General features: G+C 40.5%; 2 protein-coding genes across 2 annotated transcripts in view; one reads left to right on the top strand and one right to left on the bottom strand.

Annotated features, from left to right (window-relative positions):
• The window catches only part of LOC108922356 (tumor necrosis factor receptor superfamily member 5-like), a 533,457-nt gene that overhangs the window by 409,305 nt on the left and 100,244 nt on the right, over window positions 1–23,908 (top strand). The gene's annotated exons all lie outside the window — the stretch shown is intronic.
• On the bottom strand, window positions 1,886–22,009 carry LOC108922337 (uncharacterized). The gene is made up of 19 exons (XM_029247072.1): window positions 21,096–22,009; window positions 20,254–20,424; window positions 19,255–19,428; window positions 18,941–19,114; window positions 18,679–18,855; window positions 18,487–18,533; window positions 16,661–17,173; window positions 13,756–13,855; window positions 12,589–12,702; window positions 11,988–12,101; window positions 11,599–11,709; window positions 11,286–11,323; window positions 7,588–9,316; window positions 5,960–6,130; window positions 4,934–5,110; window positions 4,414–4,587; window positions 4,165–4,341; window positions 3,882–3,928; window positions 1,886–2,909 (listed from the first exon to the last, which is right to left on the bottom strand). The coding sequence occupies exons 1-19, from the start codon at window positions 21,992–21,994 to the stop codon at window positions 2,377–2,379; spliced, it is 5,640 nt and encodes a 1,879-aa protein (XP_029102905.1). The 5' UTR covers window positions 21,995–22,009; the 3' UTR covers window positions 1,886–2,376.

Genomic DNA, 23,908 nt, shown 5'->3' with positions numbered 1-23,908 from the left:
CATGTGCCAGAAGTTCAATGAATATGTGTCAAGGTTGTGGTTTCTGACTGTTGATCCAGTGTAACACAGGTCTCTTTTTATGGTTATGTATATGGTTTCTGATGAAAGATAAAACACTACAAAAACAAAACAAAATTACTATTAAAGCATTAATAATAATCACCTTTGGCATCTTATCAATTTGATCCTGATGGCCTGACAGCTTAACAGGTTAATCAGAATTTGCATGTTGGTACATTTACCCATAAAACTAGTAGTACTATTACTTATTAAACTAATACTGAGAATCTGCAACAAGGTCAAAGCAGCTAAAAGTAAACATACATTTGTAATAAAAGTAACTTGGCATATAGGGTGTGGCCCACCTAGGCTGCAGGAGAGGGACAGAGTGAGGATGAGCAACCTGTGGGTAATAATTGGCTCTATTTTACCCCATCCTTCCAAACAGTAGAACAGACTTAAGAGTTCTAGATGGATGCTGGAGATTGTAAGGTCTGCACTGTAAGGTCTCCATTGAGTATTTACGGCTTTGTGTTTGCATCCGATGTTTTGCGCAGCTGTAATTTCTCAATTTACATTTACGTTTATTCATTTAGCAGACTCTTTTGTCCAAAGGAACATACATCTCTGCAAAAGTACAATTTATGCATTACATTAAGAGAAAGAGACATAGCTGCAGACATGAAAGTCTCAAGTAAACCTAGTTTGTTAATGTAATTTTTCATTTACGCTTATTCCTCAAAATACAACAGCAATCAGGAAGTAGGCAGTGTAATGCTTAAAAGTGCTGACGTTTGATAGAGAGGCTTTAGATTTCAATTCCACCTTCTGCTCTAGTACCCAAGAGCAAGGTACTCACCCTGAATTACCCTGTGCCCAGGGATTCTGGGATAGTCTTTCTGACATGGACCAAGAAAGTGCTTCCAGTGAGTCAGTAAAACATCAGAAAAAGGTAAAAATTGCAACATAACTTTTATTTCTGTTCTCAACAGCTCATACAAGGCAGGACCTCGGTATTTTTATACACTGGAAACAAACAGCATGTGGAAAGAAGAATCGCTTATTTTATGTTTTATTAGCATGAAGCAAGGAAGGTGAAGCAGCATGGTGGTGCAGTGGGTAGTGCTGCTGCCTTACAGTATCAGGGCTGTTCAGGTATAGGTTTAAACCAAGTTCAGTTGGTCTACATTTTGCATGTTTTGCCCCATAAGTCTGTGAAGTTTCCTCTAGGTGCTCCAGTTTCCTCCCACAGCCTAAAAATGTATTTTTGGTGAACTGGCTAAATTGCTCGCAGGGGTATTTGTGTAAGTGCACATGCATGTGGAAAATGTATTAAAGAGTGTTTTACCTCACAGTGTATCTTGAAGTAAACAAAATTGGCCACAAGGAAAGCACTGATGCATTACATAAGGTTAACCAGCATCTGGTTAATTTAAAATTGCAGTCAAGGAAGCATAATAACAGAAATGCACATCTTTCAATTTGTTAGATAGTTTCTGTAAAAGTCTTGGATACAGCAATAATAAAATAAAAATCATGCTAACTGCAATCACTCCATAAAGCTGATTATCCCCCACACTGAGACAGCAAGGAGAAATGCATGTTGTTTTTTTTTGCTCTGCAATAAATTACAGGTTGGAAAATACAAAATATTTAAATGTTAACAGAATTAATATTCATTTACTCACTTAGCAGATGCTTTTCTTGAAAACAACTTCCAATGGATACTATATAGTATTACCAGCACACACACCTTTTTCACCAAGGTGACTTGCACTGCTAGATACACTACTTAGAAAGAGTCACTCATCATCAGTGAAACACACTCTCCTTTGTGTCACTCACACACTCGGGAAACCTGAACAGCATATCTGTGGACTGTGGGAGGAAACTCATGCAGACATGGAGAGAACATGCAAACTCCACACCGACTAAGCAGGGATCGAACTTATGTTCTCTCACAGCACTCAGGGACTGTGAAACAGCAGCGCTACTCACTGTGCCACCATGCTGGCCGGTAACTGAATATTCATTAATATTAATAGCACAATTGTAAATATCAGATTTGGAAAATAAAAATAATAAACTTTTATGTCTTTTTCAAGCGGGAACGAATTTGAAAGGCAAAAAACAACACGGATTTTAAAGTTTTTTTCTCACGTTTTTTGAACAGGAGCTGACACCTCATTCAGAACACCAGAAACTGCACTCAGACCCAAACTTTAGCAAAAGTTGGACACAGAGGACACAGAGACCAACCCAACAACTTTTTAGACAAGGGAGTTTTACACAGAGGAATATCAGAGACACACGCAGCACTGCTATTAGTCACCGAGGAGTGAGAGTGTGTGTGTGTGTGTGTGTGTGTGTGTGTGTTTACTCCATCTCACACAGCGACACCAAAGAGCCCATGGAATAAACCCCAAAAGCAGGACAGAGGGCCTCAGTGAATGTGGAGGTGAACCTGTACAGGAGGGTCTGTTTACCGGAGGAGATGCTGTAGAAGGACAGAGTGCCGGACACACAGTCCACATACACTCCTAATCTGTGGGAGATGGGTACAGGTATTGCAGTCTCCCTGTTATTGTGCCAGACGGAGTAACTCCCACCACAGCAGCTCAGAATCCAGGACTTGTCATTGTCTCCAATTCCACAGTCATCACTGTTTCCTTTCCTCCCGATTCCTTTATAAGTCACTCCTATTACAGCTCCATATCCACTCCAGTGAACCTCCCAGTAACAGCGACCAGACAGACTCTCTGCACACAGAACTTGAGGAAAACAGTCAAATCTGTCTGGATGATCAGGATATTGCTGTTTCTCACTCCTCCATGTCACCTTCCTGTTGTCCTCAAACAGATACAGGTGTGTGTTTGCTGAGTTGGGATCCAATGTGAGGTGGCAGGAGTCTGCAGGTGAAGCAATGAAAAACAGTTAAAACATTTATTTAAAAAAATTTCCATATTGAATTGTAAACTAAACAGAGCCCTGTGAACCATGATAAACTTATGTCAATTCAAGCAGTGATTCAAGTTCAGTTTCCCTCTGCTTGTCCTGCTTAGGATAATCTCTCCTATGTGTCCTTGGTCTCCTGCAGGGGAGACTGGTCCAGTGGGAACTGAGAGTGAGCTCAACAGTCCTGTAAAGAAACCTCATTTTGCCGCTTATATCCTTGATCTCGTTCTATCAGCCAATATCCAAAGTGTTGAACTATAGATGAGGATCAGGATGTGAGATAGGGCCGAAAACCAAGAACTTTGTTCACAAAAGCACTGATGATGCACCACTCTGTCATTTTAATCTCCCACTTCCCTCATCTATGATTTACGAACCTGAGAGAAAGCAGAAACACTAAAGTGAAAAACAAACTTTGGGATAACCAACAACTACACACATCCTGACTGAAACTGCATGTCCCAAGAGGGATTACGGCAAGCTGGAGCCCAGCCTGGCAACACAGGGCATAAGGCTGGAGGGGGGAGGGGACACACCCAGGATGGGATGCCAGTCTGCCGCAAGGCAGCCCAAGCAGGACTCAGACGCCAGACCCACCAGAGCACAGGCAAAGGCTAAACCCGTTGCACCACCTTACCCCCTAAACAAGAGTCAAGAGGTCCTATATCTTTCACATGCATGTTTATAAAACCTGTGAATACTGCAATACACAGAGCAGACCACACTGTATTTTCTGAATGCAAAATCTGGAAGCCCATCAGCTGTTAATAAACTCACATTAGCTATAACACATTCATTGTGAAAAATCTGACATTGATTTTCCAAATAACAAACATGTTTTGTACAAAAGTACAAAAAAAAACTAAGAAACAATTTTATAGTAAATGGAATAGATAGTAGAAGCTCTTCAGTACAAAGACACTTACATTTGAGAAGCCCTGGTCTTATCCTGCACTCTCCACCATGGTCCACACTGTAGGAGAAGCAGAAGGACACACAGTGACTGAGAGACACACCCAGCATGTCTATGAAGTGTGTGTGTAAACTCAGAGCCCTGTGTTAGAAGGAGAGCACCTGACACTATGAGCACTTTACTGATCATCTCATGCTGACACATGAACTCATTTATCTGGTGGAAAAAGTTCAAACATGTTTAAAGGTTAGTCGTAATGGAGAGAGCACACACACACAGGCACACACAATACTTACTTGAGTGCCTCTAGTTTACAGGTGGGATCCTGCAGTAGATGAGAGAGCAGCTTCACTCCTGAGTCTCCTGGGTGATTGTAGCTCAGATCCAGCTCTCTCAGGTGTGAAGAGGGGTTTGAATGCAGAGCTGAAGCCAGAGCAGCACAGCCTCCTTCTCTGATAGAACAGCCAGAGAGTCTGTAAAGAGGAAAAACTGTATTCACACTGAAGAAACCTTATTTACAGTGTCTGTTCCCCAGTAGTACTGACCTCAGTGTGTCCAGTTTACACTGTTGGTTCCCCAGTCCAGTAGAGAGCAGTTCCACTCCTGAATCCTGCAGGTCATTGTTATTCAAATCCAGCTCTCTCAGGTGTGAGGAGTTTGATGTAAGAACTGAGGCCAGAGCTTCACAGCATCTCTCTGTCAGTCCACACATCTTCAGCCTTACGAAGACAAAATCAGACATGGAGAACATTTATTTCAGCATGTCACTTTTTGACAAAATGGAACTTAATCACAATAGGTAAAAAGAAAACAGATGTTTTGTATAAATTAAAGTACAATTTTAGTTTTAAACAGATCAAAGGGAGGTGAAATAGAAGAGTTACATTTTTAAAACATAATACACTTGGAGTATTGGTGGCATGGTTAGTTTGTATCTCTACTTGTTTCTTTTCCCCACTTCCTACCCCAGTTGCACTTTAACCCCACACAGGACACAACACTCTCTTGGCTAGTCATATACAGAACAAAAAACTGATTGAGTGTGTTTGCTCCCTCTCTACTCACCTTACTGTCTCCAGTTTACAAGTGGGATCTAGCAGTAGATCAGAGAGCAGAGTAACTCCTGAGTCCCCTGGGTCATTGTAGCTCAGATCCAGCTCTCTCAGATGTGAACAGGGGTTCGAACGCAGAGCTGAAGCCAGAGAAGTACAGCCTCCCTCTGTGAGTTTACAGTTGGACAGTCTGCAAAGGATGAACAAAATATTACACTCAGCTTTGTTATACGGCTGGTCACCAATCTAAATTCGAAGTACGGTTTCTACTGAATGTTAATCGCCAGCTCACTATTGTAAAGTTGAAAGAATCGTAAGTCGAACCATTGTAAATTCCACCTGTATGTACAGCCATGGCAAACACTTATAAAGGCACTGTAAAAACAACTACAACATCGCTAGATGGTAATAGTAATTTTGTGAAAATGTTGTAATGACATGGTCTAAACCCTCCTAATGACCCAATGTGACTGAAACCTGTATGCCTCTATTTTCTAATTAAATTTTATAAAAACAGGAGACTAGAGATATTTGTTTTTTTTTTTATTGTGATCCCCACTGAGCATGACGGAGAAGTATTTCCTCAGATGAACAGGTTAGATGGAATTGAAAGCATGTCAGAGACTACTTCAATAAAGTGATATGTTGCAGTTCCTCTCTCCTAAGCTCTTTCCGTGAAACTGTACATTCTAGTGCCTGTTCCCAATTTGCCCATGGTCCCTGCTGCTCTATCCCTACCATCCAACCTTCTGTCCATCCTATGTTGAGAAGCATACCTCCACCTGAATCAGACAGTACTTTGCTATACCCTGGGCCTTATCATACTGCCTTGATGAAACAAAGCCCAAAACCAGTTCTTCCTGATGATGCTGAACACACCACCTGCTGGAGCCAGGACTCTGCTTGCAACTGCTACCAAAACACAATGCTTCTTATCTGCCCTAACCTCAATGCTGGCTTCAGAAACCCTAGGATTGTCCCCAAGTAATAGTGACCTCGGTGTGTCCAGTTTACAGGGTTGGTTTCCGGTAGTACTGACCTCAGTGTGTCCAGTTTACACTGTTGGTTCTCCAGTCCAACTGAGAGAAGTTCCACTCCTGAGTCCTGCAGGTCATTGTCACTCAGGTCTAAAACTCTCAGGTTCGAGTCTGAATTCAGAATTGAAGCCAACGCTTCACAGCATCTCTCAGTGAGAGAACAACTATTCAGCCTGGAAGGAAAAACATATCTTGATACTACTATGTCTTTTACCCACTTTTACTCATATGTAGCAAACCAGGATATTTCAGGCCCTTGGAGTTATGGATATTTATTATATAAAGAAATAAAGTTAATCGGATCACTGTGTCGGCCTTTCTATGGAGTACACAAACAGTATGGAGTTAGTGAAGCTCTGTTGCACTAATAACAAATATTGACAGCATAGATCTTTGATTGTGGTTTCATTATCAACTTTACTTAAAATAGTGTAAGGGCATTTGTACTATTAAAGCTAATTTTTGCTATTCGGATAACTAAGTTAATAGTTACACACATCCTTCAAAAATACCATGTCTGCATCTAAACCTTCTCGCCAGTTGTGACATACACTTTTTACTCTGAACTGTCACTTTGGAGAAAAGTGTCTGGTAAAAGAATAAATTCATATATAAACTGAACGACCCATGTTCAGATCCTACCTCTTAATTAACAGTGTTGCTGTTAGTATTATTGTTGTTGTTAATAATGTGGTGGTGATTCTGATGACACTACAATACAAAGGAAGGAAGAAGTATATATAGAGCATGGAGTTTTGTTATGAAACAATGTGTGACCTTGCTGATGGAAGATCTCTCTTCATCCAGTACCTGTACTGAAAGAGACAAAGTCCAACCCCACAATTCAGACCCTACCGGTATAATAATGGCCATTGTTTCCATGGTAAATTACAGGCTAATACAACAGATATACCTGGAAAAAAGCCAGACTGACACCACTAAGGGTCAGAAAGCTTTGGAATTTGAGACATCACACCTGTCTCTGTTCAGAAATGTCTAATACAAGTGTATGATGAAAGTACAGAAAAAAATAACCTTTCTGAAAGTAAAATGACCAACTAAAAGGTAAAAAAAAAAAGGCATTGTACTGAATAATAAGCCATTATAATGGTTTTTCATTTTTAGGACCCTTTTTTATGAGGGCAGTGTTATATCAGCGGTCTCTTAAAACAGACCGTCACACCCACGACCTCATCGCGACCCAACGCACCTGTGGATGATCAAGGAGACGGAGGGTAAAAGGACGATGCCAGACCGACCAGATTGCGGAACCTCGTTGAGCCGTCCGCTCACCATACCTGGATCTCCTGTGATCTCGCCTGCATCTTTGGTTTCACCCTCGTCCTTGTTCCCGTGCCTGTTCTGGTTCCTGTTCCTACCCTGCCCTGTTTCTGTCCTCCCTGAACCCAGTCCCCCCGTCTACTGGTTTTCTTTGTTTCCTGACCATTGGCTTTGTTTCTTGGACTACGACTTCAGATTCTCCTTGTATTGACGTCTGCTCATCGGTAACCTTCGCGACGATTACAATTACACATTCTGCCTGCAAATCCTGTATAGAATAAAACCGTGCAACCACACTTGGGTCCGCCTTACCCTGGCTGACATGAAAAAGACATATAACAGGACTTACAGAGCAGTTCTGGAGACCTGGATCACTAGCAGCATCCTCTGAAGACCTTCATCACATAAAGTGCAGTTTTTCAGGTTTAATATATCCATTTCCTTTGCTGATTTCATCAACACATAGGCCAAAGCTGACCACTCCGTGAGTTTCATGTCCTTTTCTGAAAGACATTCCCTGTTCAGGTAATTTTGTACTTTGTCCACCAGAGAGCTGTCATTCAGTTCATTCAGGCAGTGGAAGAGATAAATGGTCTTCTCTGGAGAGAGGTTTTCATAGATCCTTGAATTAATGTATTCCACTATTTCTGTAATGTTACAAGACATTTTCCTCTGTGTCAGTAGTCCTTTAAAAAGGTTTTGACTGCATTCCTTTGAAAGGCCAAGAAGGAAGCGGAGGTAGAGGTTCAAGTGTCCATTCTTGCTCTCTAAAGCTTGATCCACTGTTTTCTTCAGCAGGTCAGGCTCAGTATTTGCCATAAACTGATGTAAAGCAGCAAGATACTCCTGAACACTCAGATGTATAAAGCAGTAAACCTTCCCCTCATAGAACCCAAAGTCTTCTCTAAACACTTCTGTACACACTCCAGAATACACTGAAGCTTCATTGACATTAATGCCAAACTTTCTCAGATCTTCCTCATAAAATATTAGATTTCCGTTTTTAAGGTTGTTGAAAGCCAAGTTTCCCAGTTTCAAAACAAAATCCTTATCTGCCTCTAAAGATTTCAGAGGCTCCGTTTCTTGTTTTTTCAGATACTTCGCATTCTTTAAACTGGTCTGAAATATCAGGAAGTGTGTGTACATCTCAGTGAGAGTCTTGGGAATTTCTCCACTGTGCTCCTCGACAAAGAGCCTCTCGAGAACAGTGGCTGAAATCCAGCAGAAGACTGGAATGTGACACATGATGTAGAGGCTCCTTGATGACTTCACATGTGCAATGATCCTCTTAGCCAGATTCTCATCACTGAATCTCTTTGTGAAGTATTCATCCTTCTGAGGGTCATTGAACCCTCGTATCTCTGTTACGCGATGAACACACTCAGGAGGGATCAGACTGGCGGCCGCTGGTCGGGAAGTTATCCAGATGAGAGCAGAAGGAAACAGATTCCCTTTCATGAGGTTGGTCAACAACACATCCAGTGATGTTGTCTTTGTTACATCAGAGCAGATCTCATCGTTCTTAAAATCTAGAGGAAGGCGACACTCATCCAGACCATCAAAGACAAACAAGACTTTGGAATGAAAAAGTTGAGTGAGTCCAAACTCTTTGACTTCTGGGAGAAAGTCATGAAGCAGTTGGATCAGACAGAAGTCTTTATCCTTTTTCAAATTTAGGTCTCGGAAAGGAAGAGGAAATATGAAATTGATGTCTTGATTTTCTTTTCCTTCTGCCCAGTCAAGAATAAATTTGTGCACAGTCACTGTTTTCCCAATACCTGCAATCCCCAGTGTCATCACAGTTCTTATATGTGTTGCTTTTCCAGGCAAGGCTGTAAAAATATCACTGTATTTCATTGTAGTTTCTTGTATAGCTGGTTTCTTGAGTGCTCTCTCAATGTGTCTCACTTCATGTTCATCACTGATCCCACCAGTACCACCTTCACTTATGTAGAGCTCTGTGTAAATATCATTCAGAAGGGTTGGGTCTCCTTGCTTAGCTTGTCCTTGAAATACACAGTCAAAATTCTTCTTCAGATGGGATTTGAGTTTTGACTGACATGTCTTTAGGAGTTCATCTGACAAAACAAATCAGACAATTTTTAGAATCTATTTTAAACATTTCACCAAAATATTTGGGTCATGGGGGCGCGGTGGTGCGGTGGGTTGGACCGGGTCCTGCTCTCCGGTGGGTCTGGGGTTTGAGTCCCACTTGGGGTGCCTTGCGACGGAGTGGCGTCCCGTCCTGGGTGTGTCCCCTCCCCCCTCTAGCCTTACGCCCTGAATTGCCTGGTTAGGCTCCGGTTCCCTGTGACCCCGTATGGGATAAGCGGCTCAGAAAATGTGTGTGTGTGTATGTGTGTGTATTTGGGTCATACGTAACACATGTATGAAATAAGAATGGTTTGGTCCTCTGAAAGCTGAGTTCCCCTTTTGACCTAGTTTTGTTAGAATCGTTTCCTTGATGCAGTTCTGCTGCACTGTGCCTTTCTCCTACCCTGTGTCCACCTTAGTCCTGCCAGTGCTTAACACCATTTAGGTTGGATAACTGTAAATATTAAGAATGAACAAGTAGACATTGAAGAGTATCAGAAGAGAATGCAGCTCAGCAATTTTGGACTTGAAATTGATTTTGTAACATCCTGCCTCAGTGAAATACTTGCTGGACAAATCCCTATGGAAATAGCTCTTTTATTGGTCCATAGCATGTTGTAGCACCAAATCTGGGAAAACGCAGAAGAACCACATTCCAAACTATGACTATAAATGTTTAAATAAAATCTAACTCTTGAGCTTACAACATCTTGGTAAAACAACTGATAATTGATCAATGGTGGAATGAACTTCCCGTGTCTTTCAGGACTCCTGAATCTCATCACAAGTGCATTCCTTGAGTTATTTTATTCATATATTTATCTATCCTGAAAGACACAGGGTGTGATGCAGGGAGCAGCGTGGCTGGAACTGCAGTCCATCAAAGGACTTTATTATCTTTTTATTTTCACTTGAAGCAATTCCGACAACGACGTGTCTCATTTGCAGCTGAGGATACAGCAAAAGTGGCCACGTGGGGGCGACAGATCCTTCACATAAACATGTGGGCAACAGTCACTTTCAGTTTGCAGTTTAAAAAGAGTACGAACTTAACGTACCTCTATTTATTCGTTGAGAAGCCTATGTAAAAGTATGTGTATTATATATTATTATTATTTTATAATATACATATTTTTAAATAGACGCTGAATGAAATTGTTCTGCACAACCGTCACCCGCGCCTCCGCTTCCCTCCCAACTCTGAGTGCGTTTTGCTGCCCTCTAACGGCAGGAATGGGAAATGCGGCCTGTTCCGCTCTGCAACAGAGACTTTTCCGAAAATAGAACAAAGAAGAAATAGATATAACACACACACACACATACACACACACACACACACACACACACATTTTCAGAACCGCTTGTCCCTTACGGGGTCGCAGGGAACCGGAGCCTACCTGGTAACACAGGGCGTAAGGCCGGAGGGGGAGGGGACACACCCAGGACGGGACGCCAGTCCGCCGCAAGGCACCCCAAGCGGGACTCGAACCCCAGACCCACAGAGAAGAAATAGATATAACAATATAATAAAACAAGGAGATGGGTGATTTTTTTGCCATTTGTAACACGGATGCTCGTACCACTGGGTAACACAACCTTTTCCAGTACATATTTCATATTTTCCTTCTGTTTGTTTAGGTTTTAAATGAGGTTTATATAGATGTATGGATGAGTGACCCACTGTATGTAGTGTATCTAGCAGTGTAAGTAACCTTGGTGAATAAGGTGTGTGAGCTGGTAACACTACATAAAGTTCATTGGAAGTTGCTCTGGAGAAAAGTGTCTGATAAATAAAATAAATATAATGTAATGTCTGACAAGATATCAAAGTTTTGAATGAACCTTTCCTGATATTTAATATTCCTATGATAAATCTAGAATTGGAGAAAGTGATAAACTTTCTGACCCATCTTCACTACACTCATATTGACTTGTCATTTTATGTGGACGTACCAGTAGGTACAGGTGAGACTGCTCCCTCCTGATGGACACTGCAAACATGAAGGAGAAAAGATCATCCAGTTACCCTTGTGTTCTTAACTTTTAAAATATGATGGAAATTAACATCTTGGAATACATCCAATAAATACAACATGGAGACATACCACAAGGAACACGTTTAACTGACTTAGGGGTTAAATAAGTTAATAGAGTTGATGTACTGGAAGGTATGTCTCCATGTAAGTCAGTTCTGGCAGCTCTTGGTACTTGTCTCTGGGCACACATCTCACCTCCTAAGATGATTTGGTTAAAAATGAACATCTACCTTTCATGGGTAGATGATTCTCCCTCCTTGAAGTAGTTTGGTGGATGCATTGACCGATCACTCTTCATGGATATACAACTGAATACAGGTGAGACTGATGTCTCCTCCTCACTGTGGTCAGAAAGGTGAGAAGATCCTTTGATTACCCTTATAACCCCCAGCGTGAGATAATATTCAGAGTTCACATCTGTACATACAGTATAACAGATATAAAACAGAAATAAACCATGACGTTAAATACATTCAAGAGGCCTGGGAGTTACTTAGAATTAAAGGATACATTACCAGCAAGGTGTGATTTAATATGAGTTAATAGTTACAGCTCATGTTACTTGTCTCTTCACATATATCTTGTATGTTTAAGACAATGGGTTTAAAAGAACATTCACGTTTGAGCCGCAGGAAGTTCTCCATCCCTGAAGTTGTTCACTGCCTGCATGGACCCATCACTCTTCAGAGAAAAACCACTGGGTGGAGGTAACATTGATCTCTCTTGCTGGACACTGGGGTCAGAAAGGTAACAAGATGTTTCAGTTACACTTAGACCCCCAACTTCAGATAAAATGCTGACTTAACATTCTTACAGCAGCTGTATCGAATAAAACACCTAAAAATTCTTACATTAAGAACATTCAACAGGATTGGGGGGGTAACTTAAGATTTAAAGGGACACTGCATGGTATGAGATATTTGTGACCACTTTTACTACTTGTCTCTTCACACACATTTTGTGTCCTGAAGACACACACACACACACATTTTCTGAACCACTTGTCCCATACAGGGTCACAGGGAGCCAGAGCCTAACCTGGCAACTCAGGGCATAAGGCTGGAGAGGGAGGGGACACACCCAGGACAGGACACCAGTCCATTGCAAGGCACCCCAAGCAGGACTTGAACCCCAGACCCACCAGACAGTAAGACCCGGTCCAACCCACTGTGCCACCGCACCCCCCATCCTGAAGACATTTGGTTTAAAAGAACATTTACCTTTGACATGTAGGCAATTCTCCCTCCTTGAAGTTTGTTGGTGGTTGAATTGATCTGTTGCTCTTCATGGATACACAGCTAGGTGTGGGTGACACTGATCTCTCCTGCTGGACACTATGGACAGACATGGGAAAACTTATCATTATTCAAAGAACATAGTGAGAGATTGGCTAACTTCACCTCTTTACACCATACATGAGAAATATGCCTATATATATCCTATATTTCACACTGTTGCTGTTCTGTACATGTCGTCATTATGATCTTACAGTGACTGCATTGAAAGGTCTTATTCTATGACTGCAAATATAATTCGTTTCCAGGGTAATTTAAGGTAATTCATTTGTTTCCAGGGTAATTTAAGGTAATCATAATTCACTCTTTTTCCACCATGCAAATATAGTAGTAGTCATGAGCCGCATGTGATGGAATGTCCATGCATAATTGATGATGATACTGTAGTCAAAACACACACACACACATTTTCTGAACCGCTTGTCCATATGGGGTCGCGGGGAACCGGAGCCTAACCTGGCAACTCAGGGCATAAGGCTGGAGAGGGAGGGGACACACCCAGGACAGGACGCCAGTCTGTCGCAAGGCACCCGAAGAGGGACTTGAACCCCACACCCAGTGGGGAGCAGGACCCAGGCCAACCCACTGCGCCACTGCATAGTCGAAACAGTAGACAGTAGTGTATAATATGAGTGTGTGTGTATGTATGTATATATACGTATATATATATATATACATATAGGGGGGCATGGTGGCACAGTGGGTTGGACTGGGTCCTGCTTTCTGGTGGTTCTGGGGATCGAGTCCCGCTTGGGGTGCCTTGTGACAGACTGGTGTCCTGTCCTGGGTGTCTCCCCTCCTACTCCAGCCTTATGCCCTGTGTTGCTGGGTTAGGCTCCAGCTCCCCACAACCCCGTATGGGACAAGCGGTTCAAACGATGTGTGTGTGTGTGTGTATATATAACACTGTATATAGCAGAAGCTGAAACTGTCTAAATGCAACTGCCTCTGCCTTGTGTCTGGTCATTGCTGTGCTAGACATGCTTCTGTCTGAAGCTTGTTTAAATGTACTTCAGCAGTTGTGTGATCAAACCTCATGTGGTTGACTCTGCATTTGTTCACGAAAAAAAATGCTCTCACCGCTCATCTCACCTCTTGGGGGTCTTTCCTGAACCCGCACCCCCCTTTTTACAGTCCGTAGAGGCACCGATTTCAGAGACAGGATCCTCCATCTCCAGGTTTTGAACGGGAACTTGTCAGGTCGGTCCAGTCTCTTTACAGACAACAGATAAGCGAAACCAGCAAAACATATGGGTGGCAGGGCAAGTAACGCGGCTGTTTCACAGCACCTGAGTGGTGTGAGAGGATGTGGGTTTGGACCCCACTCAGTCTGTGTGGAGTTTGCATGCTCTCCCCATGTCTGTGTGGGTTTTCTCTGGTGCTCTGGTTTCCTCCCACAGTCCACATACATGCTGTTCAGGTTCACCCATAGTATGACAGAGTGTGTGTGTTCCACTGATGCATAGATGAGTGACCCATTGTAAGTACTGTATCTAGTACTGTAAATCACCTTGGTGAATAAGGTGTGTGGGCTAATAACACTTCATACTATCCTTTGGAGAAAAGCATCTTATACGTAAATGTAACATATTAATGCAACCTTGTTAGCAGCACAATATATAATCATATCTACTCATCATCTAAAGGCAAACTTAAACAACATGTATTTGAACCTGTCCAGTTTTGCCTAAGAAAGCAGATGTTTGGTGAATAAAGCTTGAGTTTCATATTCTCAGTCATTCTCAGTAATTTCACTAACCTTGCTTAGAGCTGAGTTACTCTGGTGGTGTGAAAAGTACTCTCTGAAAATTAATTGAAAGTATGTTTTTTGTTTAAAGTTCAAAGAAAATAGACTAATTTTAATAAACATATTTATGTGCAACTAACCAGTTATGTAAGTCCATCTTTACATTATTAAATACTGTACATTTACTGAATATATATATTTATATTAATCTATATATATTAGTATTTCTTCTGAGTTTTCCTTCGTCATATGTTCACTCTCAAAGCATTTACAACTATTTTTAATAAACCAGTATTGAAGTACTGCTTGATTCTGAAAACATTCAAAGCAGATACCAATTTAACCAGAGTATGTATCTGTTGTTTTCTTACCTTTAGTTGTGTTTCCACCGGTGAATTTTCTTGTTCGTACATTTACAACCTTCCCATTGTAGCGCGTTTTCTGTTTCGCGGAAAGAACCCCGAAAATACGACCGCTGTTACGATATATAATAGTAATACAGTGAAATACAAAGCCAGTAGATGTGTACAGTGCGCTAATACCAATGTAGTTCTCTATTTGCTTTCAAACTGAAACTGCCCATCCTGGTGAATGTGTGAAATGTACTTGTTCCACTTGTTTGTCCTGTTCTTGAGCAATGTGGAGATGTTGAGGGAGGGTTCAGGCATTGAAATACTTTTCATTCTTTTGTCTCTTTCTTATTGTGCTTGACAGGGATAATACACAACAAATAAGTATCACATAGTCATATGACTCTTCAAACCCTCACTGTTCCCCTGTTTTACTTTATTTTTTACAAGTATATGAACTCATTTGTACACATGATACTGCAAATTTTTCAGATAATAAAGCATGACAGCATTTTTTCCGCAAATCAAAGGGGTATTAAAATAATTTACAATACTACAAAAACAAATTTTGTTCTGTAAAAGCACTATTCCCATCTTATTTGTTTTATTTATTTTCTTGGCTGGTGTTTTAATACAGAGTGACTTACTGTCTGTGACCAAAGGAAATGGATATTTTCACTGGTACAACTCAGGGTCAGTACATTGCTCCAACAACAGTAAAAAAAATGAATAATTTTACAATGTAAAGTTAAGCTAACAAAAGGAATATAAATGTAGAGGCACAGTACCCAACACATAGTAGGAATGGGCAGAATATTAGGCAATTATCATCTCAACATCTTATTCCTCCACTGGTTGCCACAGAGCATGTCCCTTCCTTAACTAAAGGGCAGGATCAATGTTGAGATTTTGTTAGACATTTTTCTCACATAAAAATTACATTTTCACAAAAAAGAAAAATAATTGTGTTTCTACTGGAAAAATAGATATTTTCTTTTGTATAATAATTATACATAATTTTTAATGTGAAAGGTTAGGTGAGGATCTTACTGTGTTAATATGAAGTACAAATGGCAGTACAATAATAATTTACAGCAAGTGCACTTTTGGGCTTTGATCAGACAAAGAAAGATGCATGGCACTTACTCCCATGCAGTTGTTGACAGCCCCTGCTAGTGCTGCACAACTATTTTACATTTCCACACAAAACACTCTTCAGTAACCTGGGTCATTACTATAAAGAATAATAACTTTTGTATGGCAATACTGTACTTAGCATTTACTTAGTATTACTGTACTTAGTATGTACTTGAACTGAATTGAAGACTTTGTTCTTGTACTATTGCGCAATACAATGAAATTATAGTTATAAGTACAGGACCAAGGATAATTTTTGCTCAAATTTTTCAACAGGTAGATTTAGTTAGAATACAAAGTAATACAAACCCCAACAGATAATACTCCATTGGTACAGAATTTTGTTAAGAACTGAAATTAAACTAAAAATCACATGAAAAGGGCATGGGAATAGGACTTAAGACCAGATTTATGTCTGGACATTGAACCTAAATCCAACCCTGTAAACTGTCTAGATCCTTTAAAGACTCTTTACATAATGGAGCATTACACAGACAAATAATACTGTACACACATTATTACACACTAAGGATTGTTTCTAACCAATTCACATATTTACATTCATTTAGCTGACACTTTTCTCAAAAGATACTTACAATTACTTACCCATTTAAACAGATGGACAATTTTTATTTACTTTTTTTTACTGGAGCAATTTAGGGTAAATACCTTGCTCAAGTGTACTACAGCCAGAAGTGATTCACACCTGCAACCTTTGGGTACAAAGGCAGCAGCGTTAACCACTAGACTACCAGCTGCCTACACAAAGACACTGAGCCGCAAACCCAAAATCCAGGATAGAGGGTTTCATTAAACTCAGACGTGAACCTATACAAGAAGGTCAATTCATCAGAGGAGACACTATAGAAGGATAGAGTCCCAGCTGCTGAGTCTAGATACACTCCTATCCTGTGGGAGGATGGGTGTACAGGTATGACGGCACGTCTGTTATTGTGAATGACATAATAACTCTTATCAGAGCAGAAGAGAACCCAGGACTTTTTATTGTATCCAAGCACACAGTCAACACTATCTCCTTTCCTACTGATTCCTTTATAAGTCACTCCAATACGAGCCTCATCTTCATGCCACTGAACTTCCCAGTAACAGCGACCAGACAGACTCTCTACACACAGAACTTGAGCCCAACAATCAAATCTCTCTGGATGATCAGGATATAACAGTTTCTTTCTACTCCACATCACCTCCCTGTTGTCCTCAGACAGGTACAGGTGTGTGTTTGCTGTGTTGGGGTCCAGTGTCAGCTGACAGGAGTCTGCAGGTAAAACAGTAAAAACACTGTTAAAATTATGTTAAAATCTTCATCTATTCATATAACACATGCAACTCTGTAGGGAAAGATGGGGTTAGGGTTAGTGTCGTTAAGTTGAAAACAACTCATTGAGACCACTCATAGTATGGTAGGGGAGGGTACAGAGGTGGTTTACCGAAGCTTTCTTCGGTGCGTGTCTTCAGACACCGACAGGAAACCCATACAGGCAAAGGGAGAAAATGCAAACTCAATGCAGACTGAGCAACAATTTAACCTGCGTTTGAACGTACAAGTCCAAACAGTGTGAAGAGCGTTAAAAGCAATGCTGGAGTGGCTATGAGGAGAGGCGGGACTTTTCCCAGGGCAATTTTTAGGTTTTCACTAGATGCCACAACCAGGCAACCTGAGCAGTGGACTAGCTGGCTTTCATACCTGGCCTCTCTCCCAAATACAGGTAGAAGAATGTGCGCGCGCAGACACACACACAAAGATGCAAAGCAGCTTGAAGCCAAGTTTCTGAATTTAGGGGCGTGCGGAATGGCTTCTCTCAAAATCGGTACTGCCGAAATTGAATCTGGATTAGTCAGCTAATGATCATATGGTGAGATTTTCTTATTTTCAGAATGTGTTTCTCAGTTGGCAGTTAAATTAAAGATTGAGAGATATCAGCCATGTGGGTGCGAGCCTGCAATATTTCCTGTTGATCTCTTTTAAACATTAAATATTTTTCAAACAATTTGTTTAAAACATAGAAAAATGTAAATGTGCACTGTAACACGCAGTAAAGAACAAAACATAAGCTCTGAGAAAATAATGCAGAGGAGGCAAGGAATATGCTCCAAAATAAACAGAATTGCGTGTTTGGATCTGTATTTCTTTTGGAGAAATACACTTTTACTTACTTTGAGCTGTACACCGTTTCGAAATAAACTGTCTACTAAATGAAAAAATGTAAATATGCGATTTCTGTGAGTTGAATTTAACTTCATTGCACTCACCCCAGAGCGAAAAGGATCTTTTCCCACAGTCAGCCCATTCATTGAGGTAGGAGAACGCACAAAAAGAAAAAGAAACCGTTTTGGTTTTCTTGGTTATTGTGTGTTGATGTTTTCTTCTTATGCATCACTGTTTAATATGCCAGCATGAAAGCTACATGAGTTATAGTTCGTCATTGTTTTGTTCTGCTCAGGGCTCAAGGGAAGGGAAGCAACTAATACCTGTGCTGAAAGTGAGTCCTACTCCAGCCCTCGTTGAAAGAATAAAAGTTAAAAGAGCAAAACGTATTAAGAGCAGCTGTTCAGTACAGATACACTTACATTTGAGGAGCCCTGGTCTGATCCTGCATTTTCCACCATGGCCCACACTGTAGGAGAAGCAGAAGGACACACAGTGACTGAGAGACACACCAGCCTGTCTATGAAGTGTGTGTGGAAACAGAGTCCTGCGACATGTATGAGGGTTAGCAGCCATGAGATACACACAAACACAGACACACACAAAGCACTTACTTGAGTATCTCAAGTTTACAGGTGGGATCCTGCTGTAGATCAGAGAGCAGCTTCTCTCCTGAGTCCCCTGGGTCATTGTAGCTCAGATCCAACTCCCTCAGGTTGGAACAGGGGTTCGAACACAGGGCTGAAGCCAGAGAAGTACAGCCTCTCTCTGAGACACAACAGCCAGACAGTCTGTAAAGAAGAAGTAAAACATTGTATTCTCACTGATACCCAGATTACTGATCATTTACAATGTCTGTTCCCCAGTAGTACTGACCTCAGTGTGTCCAGTTTACACTGTTGGTTCCCCAGTCCAATAGAGAGCAGTTTCACTCCTGAGTCCTGCAGGTCATTGTCACTCAAGTCCAGCTCTCTCAGGTGTGAGGAGTTTGATGTAAGAACTGAGGCCAGAGCTTCACAGCATCTCTCTGTGAGTCCACACATCTTCAGCCTTAAACAGACAGAATTACACATGTAGAACCATTTAATATATCAGTGGGATTTGACAGACCCATTTTTAGATATGTGGAATTTCAGGAAAATGGAACTTCATGCTCGTATTTAGAGCTCAACTGCTCATTCTATACCAACCTCAGTGTCTCCAGTTTACAGGTGGGATCCTGCAGTGGATCAGAGAGCAGCTTCACTCCTGAGTCCCCTGGGTGATTGTAGCTGAAATCCAGCTCTTTCAGGTGTGAGGGGTTCGAACACAGAGCTGAAGCCAGGGAAGCACAGCCTCCCTCTCTGACTCTGCAGGCCGACAATCTGGAGGGGGGGGAGGGGAAAAAAAAAAAATCACTCATCTCAGCACCGTAAAAACATTTTTAAAAACTTGTAATAACAGTATAAAATATGATTACATAACTGCTGGTTTGTAATAGTAAATGAGTGAGAATGCCAGTGCCACAAACCTTGAATTACAGGCTCTGATCCCATCTCTCAGATCTGGCCTTATTTACAAATATGTAGCATAAAGGGCTGCAGGTGGCCCTTACAAATGAGCTGCCTTCTGACTTAGTGGTTATCCCACAAATTCTACAAGTGAAAAGTAGCGAATGCCAATCATGCCACAGAAAAGAATATACCAGTCTGGACTGGCGAAGAGAAAGAATGAAAGGAGAATTAAGAAACCTACAAGTGAGTGTTTCTTTCCCTTTAATTGCAACATTATTTACTTATGTTATCCTTTAAGGAGGCATCTATCAGTATCACTACCTCTCCTGTGTAAGAGTATGACCTCAACACCCACGAAGCACAAATGTTTTGCAGAAATGTATTTTGCATTATTGTTCCTAATGTTACATATGTGCTGTGATCCTTTCTTTCACTAGCATTTAATTTTTATCATTTTTGTGATTAACACTAATTTACAGTGCCATGAAAGAGTACTAACAATTTTGTCTATTTTTCCAGATTTTACATTAAATTCAGTAGTATATGAATGAAGCCCAGGAAAGAAAAAAGCAAACCAGTATAGTTTGTCATTTCCTGAATGTGGAAAAATCAAAAGTGCAGACATACTATGTGAGTCAATAAGTACCTGCCGCCAAACTATAAAGGTTACAGTGTGTAGTTCTCAGTAGGACTGACCTCAGTGTCTCCAGTTTACAGTGTTGGTTTCCCAGTCCAGCAGAGAGCAGTTCCAATCCTGAGTCCCACAGGTCATTGTTACTCAGGTCTAACACTCTCAAATTTGAGTCTGAATTCAGAGTTGAGGCCAAAGCTTCACAGCAACTTTCAGTGAGAAAACACCTTTTCAACCTAGAAAGTAAAACACGATCATTCAGACAAAGAAGTCTCATGTAACGTCCTAAGCGTATCTCCAGTAAAGCATATGGACGATGACATTACTAATCAGGCTTTATTACTGAAGGCTACATTGACAAAGGCATTTTGATAATTTGGCTTAAAAATGTTGGTGCTATAAAAAAAATTAAAAAAAAAAAAAAAAAAGTTCCCTGGATCAGATTCTATGACACACCGCGGAATTCACAAACAAAGTGTCAAGTACCTCACTTTTATTCTTCACCAATCACCATTTCTGTAAGTTTCACAAATTAAAGCTAGGGTTTGACACCTATCTTAAGGCAGACCACAGCCCTGCTACCAGAAAGAAGCCTGAGCACCATGATGTTTAAGTAAGTGAGTTAAATGCCGTGTGTCCATGGTTTATTTTTACAAAGAACTAAAGGATGCAGGTTCATATCCCACCTGCTGCTGCAGTCTGCATGAGTAAGGTACATACCTTTAATTAACAAACTAAAGATTAAGCAGATGTATAAAAGTAAATAAGTTGCTTTACAGTTGCTTATATTATAAAGAATGTAATAAAAACATATAACATTGCACTTCTTAAATTGTGTAATTTTATCTTTTCTTGTAGAGAAAGCGTTTTCAGCATTAACATTAAACAAATGTATAAAAGGACTTACAGAGCAGTTCTTGAGACATGGATCACAGGCGCCATCCTCTGAAGACCATCATCATGTAAGGTGCAGTTTGTCAGGTTCAACATATCCAATTCCTCTACTGACATCAAAAATACAGTGGCCAGTGCTGACCATTCTGTGCAACAGATGTCTTTTTCTAAATCACATATTTTGTTCAGGTAATTCTGTATTTCCTTTACCAGAGAACTGTCATTCAGTTCATTCAGACACTGGAAGAGATATATTGTCTTCTCTGGGGAAAGACTATCCTTAATTAATTTCTTAATGTATTGGATTATTTCTAGAATGTTACAAGATCTCTTCTCTGTCTGTGTTAGTAGTCTTTTTAAAAGCTTTTGACTGTATTCCATTGAAAGGCCAAGAAGGAAGCGGAGGTAGAGGTTCAAGTGTCCATTCTTGCTCTCTAAGGCCTGATCTACGGTCTTCTTCAGCATTTCAGGGTCAGTATTTGAAAGAAACTGATGTAAAGCGGCAAGATACTCCTGAACACTCAGATGTACAAAGCAGTAAACTTTCCCCTCATAAAACCCAATCTCCTGTCTAAACACTTCTGTACAAATTCCAGAATAAACTGAAGCTTCACTGACATCAATGCCAAACTCTCTCAAATCTCCCTCATAAAATATGAGATTTCCTGTTGAAAGGCTGTTGAAAGCCAACTTCCCCAGTTTCAGAACAAATTCTTTATCCAGTTCTAAAGATTTCAGAGGCTCCGTTTCTCGTTTTTTCAGATACTTCTCATTCTTCAGACTGGTCTGAAATATCAGGAAGTGTGTGTACATCTCAGTGAGAGTCTTGGGAATTTCTCCACTGTGTTCCTCAATAAAGAGCCTCTCAAGAACAGTGGCTGAAATCCAACAGAAGACTGGAATGTGACACATGATGTACAGGCTCCTTGATGACTTCACATGTGTGATGATCCTCTTGGCCAGATCCTCATCGTTGAATCTCTTCCTGAAGTATTCCTCCTTTTGAGGATCATTGAACCCTCGTATCTCTGTTACCCGATGGACACACTCAGAAGGTATCTGACTTGCGGCTGCTGGTCGGGAAGTTATCCAGATGAGAGCAGATGGAAACAGTTTTCCCTCAATGAGGCTGGTCAACAACACATCCAGTGAGGTTGGCTTTGTTACATCAGAACAGATCTCATTGTTCCTAAAATCTAGAGGAAGGCGACACTCATCCAGACCATCTAAGACAAACAAAACTTTGGAATTAAAAAGCTGAGTGAGTCCAAACTCTTTGACTTCAGGGAGGAAGTAATGAACCAGTTCTATCAAACTGAATTCTTTAAGTTTTCTGAAATGCAGGTCCCGGAAAGAAAAAGGAAATATGAAATTAATGTCTTGATTTTCTTTTCCTTCTGCCCAGTCAAGAATAAATTTCTGCACAGTCACTGTTTTCCCAATACCTGCAATCCCCTGTGTCAGCACAGTTCTTAGATGTGTTACTTTTCCATGTAAGGGTGTGAAAATATCACTGCATTTGATTGTAGTTTCTTGTACTGGTGGTTTCTTGAGTGCTCTCTCAATGTGTATCACTTCATGTTCATCACTGATCCCACCAGTACCACCTTCAGTTATGTAGAGCTCTGTGAATATATCATTCAGAAGGGCTGGGTCTCCTTGCTTAGCTTGTCCTTCAAAAAGACACTCAAACTTCTTCTTCAGATGCGATTTCAGCTTAGGCTGACATGTCATCAGGAGTTCATCTGCCAGAACATATTAGAAAGCTTGATTATAATATTTAATACATTTACCTTTACATTTATTTATTTATCAGAATTTTTTTTCTAAAGCAACTTAAAATCCACATTATGTAGCATTTAGCTCATATTTTTATTAAGGGTGATTTACTGTGCTGGATAATCTTGATAGTTGAAGTAAAAATCTTAAAATGTGAAAGTCACCCAATTAAAAAAATGAATTAATAAGCTTAATCATAAATCTGAAAAGATTAAACAAATGATAATTATGCAGTGTTAAAAATAATGCAGTGATAAAAACACAATATAAAACATTCCACAAACAAAAATAATTCTGGACCTCAGTCTGTCAGCACAATGTTTTCAGCCAGACAATGTTCTCATCACCCTTCAACGATCCAGAGCATTTTGAAGGCCACACCTGCTACATCACTACTAAAATAACTATGAGCACTTGATTTCAGCACAATGTAAAACACTTCATTACCATCAAACACTTCATGAGGCCATTAATGGGTACACTTCTCAGTAAAAATCTCTGCATGGGTTAATAAAGCGGGACAGCTGGTAGCATAGCAGTTAAAGCTACTGCCTTTGGCTCCAAAGATTGCAAGTTCGATTCTTATCTCCAGCTACAATACCCTTGAGTAAGGTACTTGCTTCACTAAAAATTACCCAGCTGTATAAATTGGTAAATAATTATAGGTAGATTAACATTGTCAGTCGCTTTGTAAAAATGCATACGATAAATGCAAAGTATCATTATCCTAACAACTATTTTTATGTGTCTTCATTTTCCCTACATTTCAGTGCACAATCGATAATGGGAGACAATGTTTTTTTTACCTTCACTGCAATTCATTGACACATCACTCTTCAAGGAGATACAGTTAAGTACTGGTGACACTGGTCTCTCAAGCTGAACACTGTCAAGAGAGATAAGTAAAAACCCTTCAACTACCTTTATACTACTAACTTCTGATACAATTCAGAACAATCCTCCTCCTTCTGCAGAGAGGTCACACATAAAATGGAAAGAAATCATCACTGAAAAATTGATTTTAGAGGCTTCAGGGGTTACTTGAAA

Source organism: Scleropages formosus, chromosome 2 (assembly GCF_900964775.1).
Source record: "Scleropages formosus chromosome 2, fSclFor1.1, whole genome shotgun sequence".
Classification (NCBI taxonomy): Eukaryota; Metazoa; Chordata; class Actinopteri; order Osteoglossiformes; family Osteoglossidae; genus Scleropages; species Scleropages formosus.
This window is presented reverse-complemented; position numbering and strand designations above follow the sequence as displayed.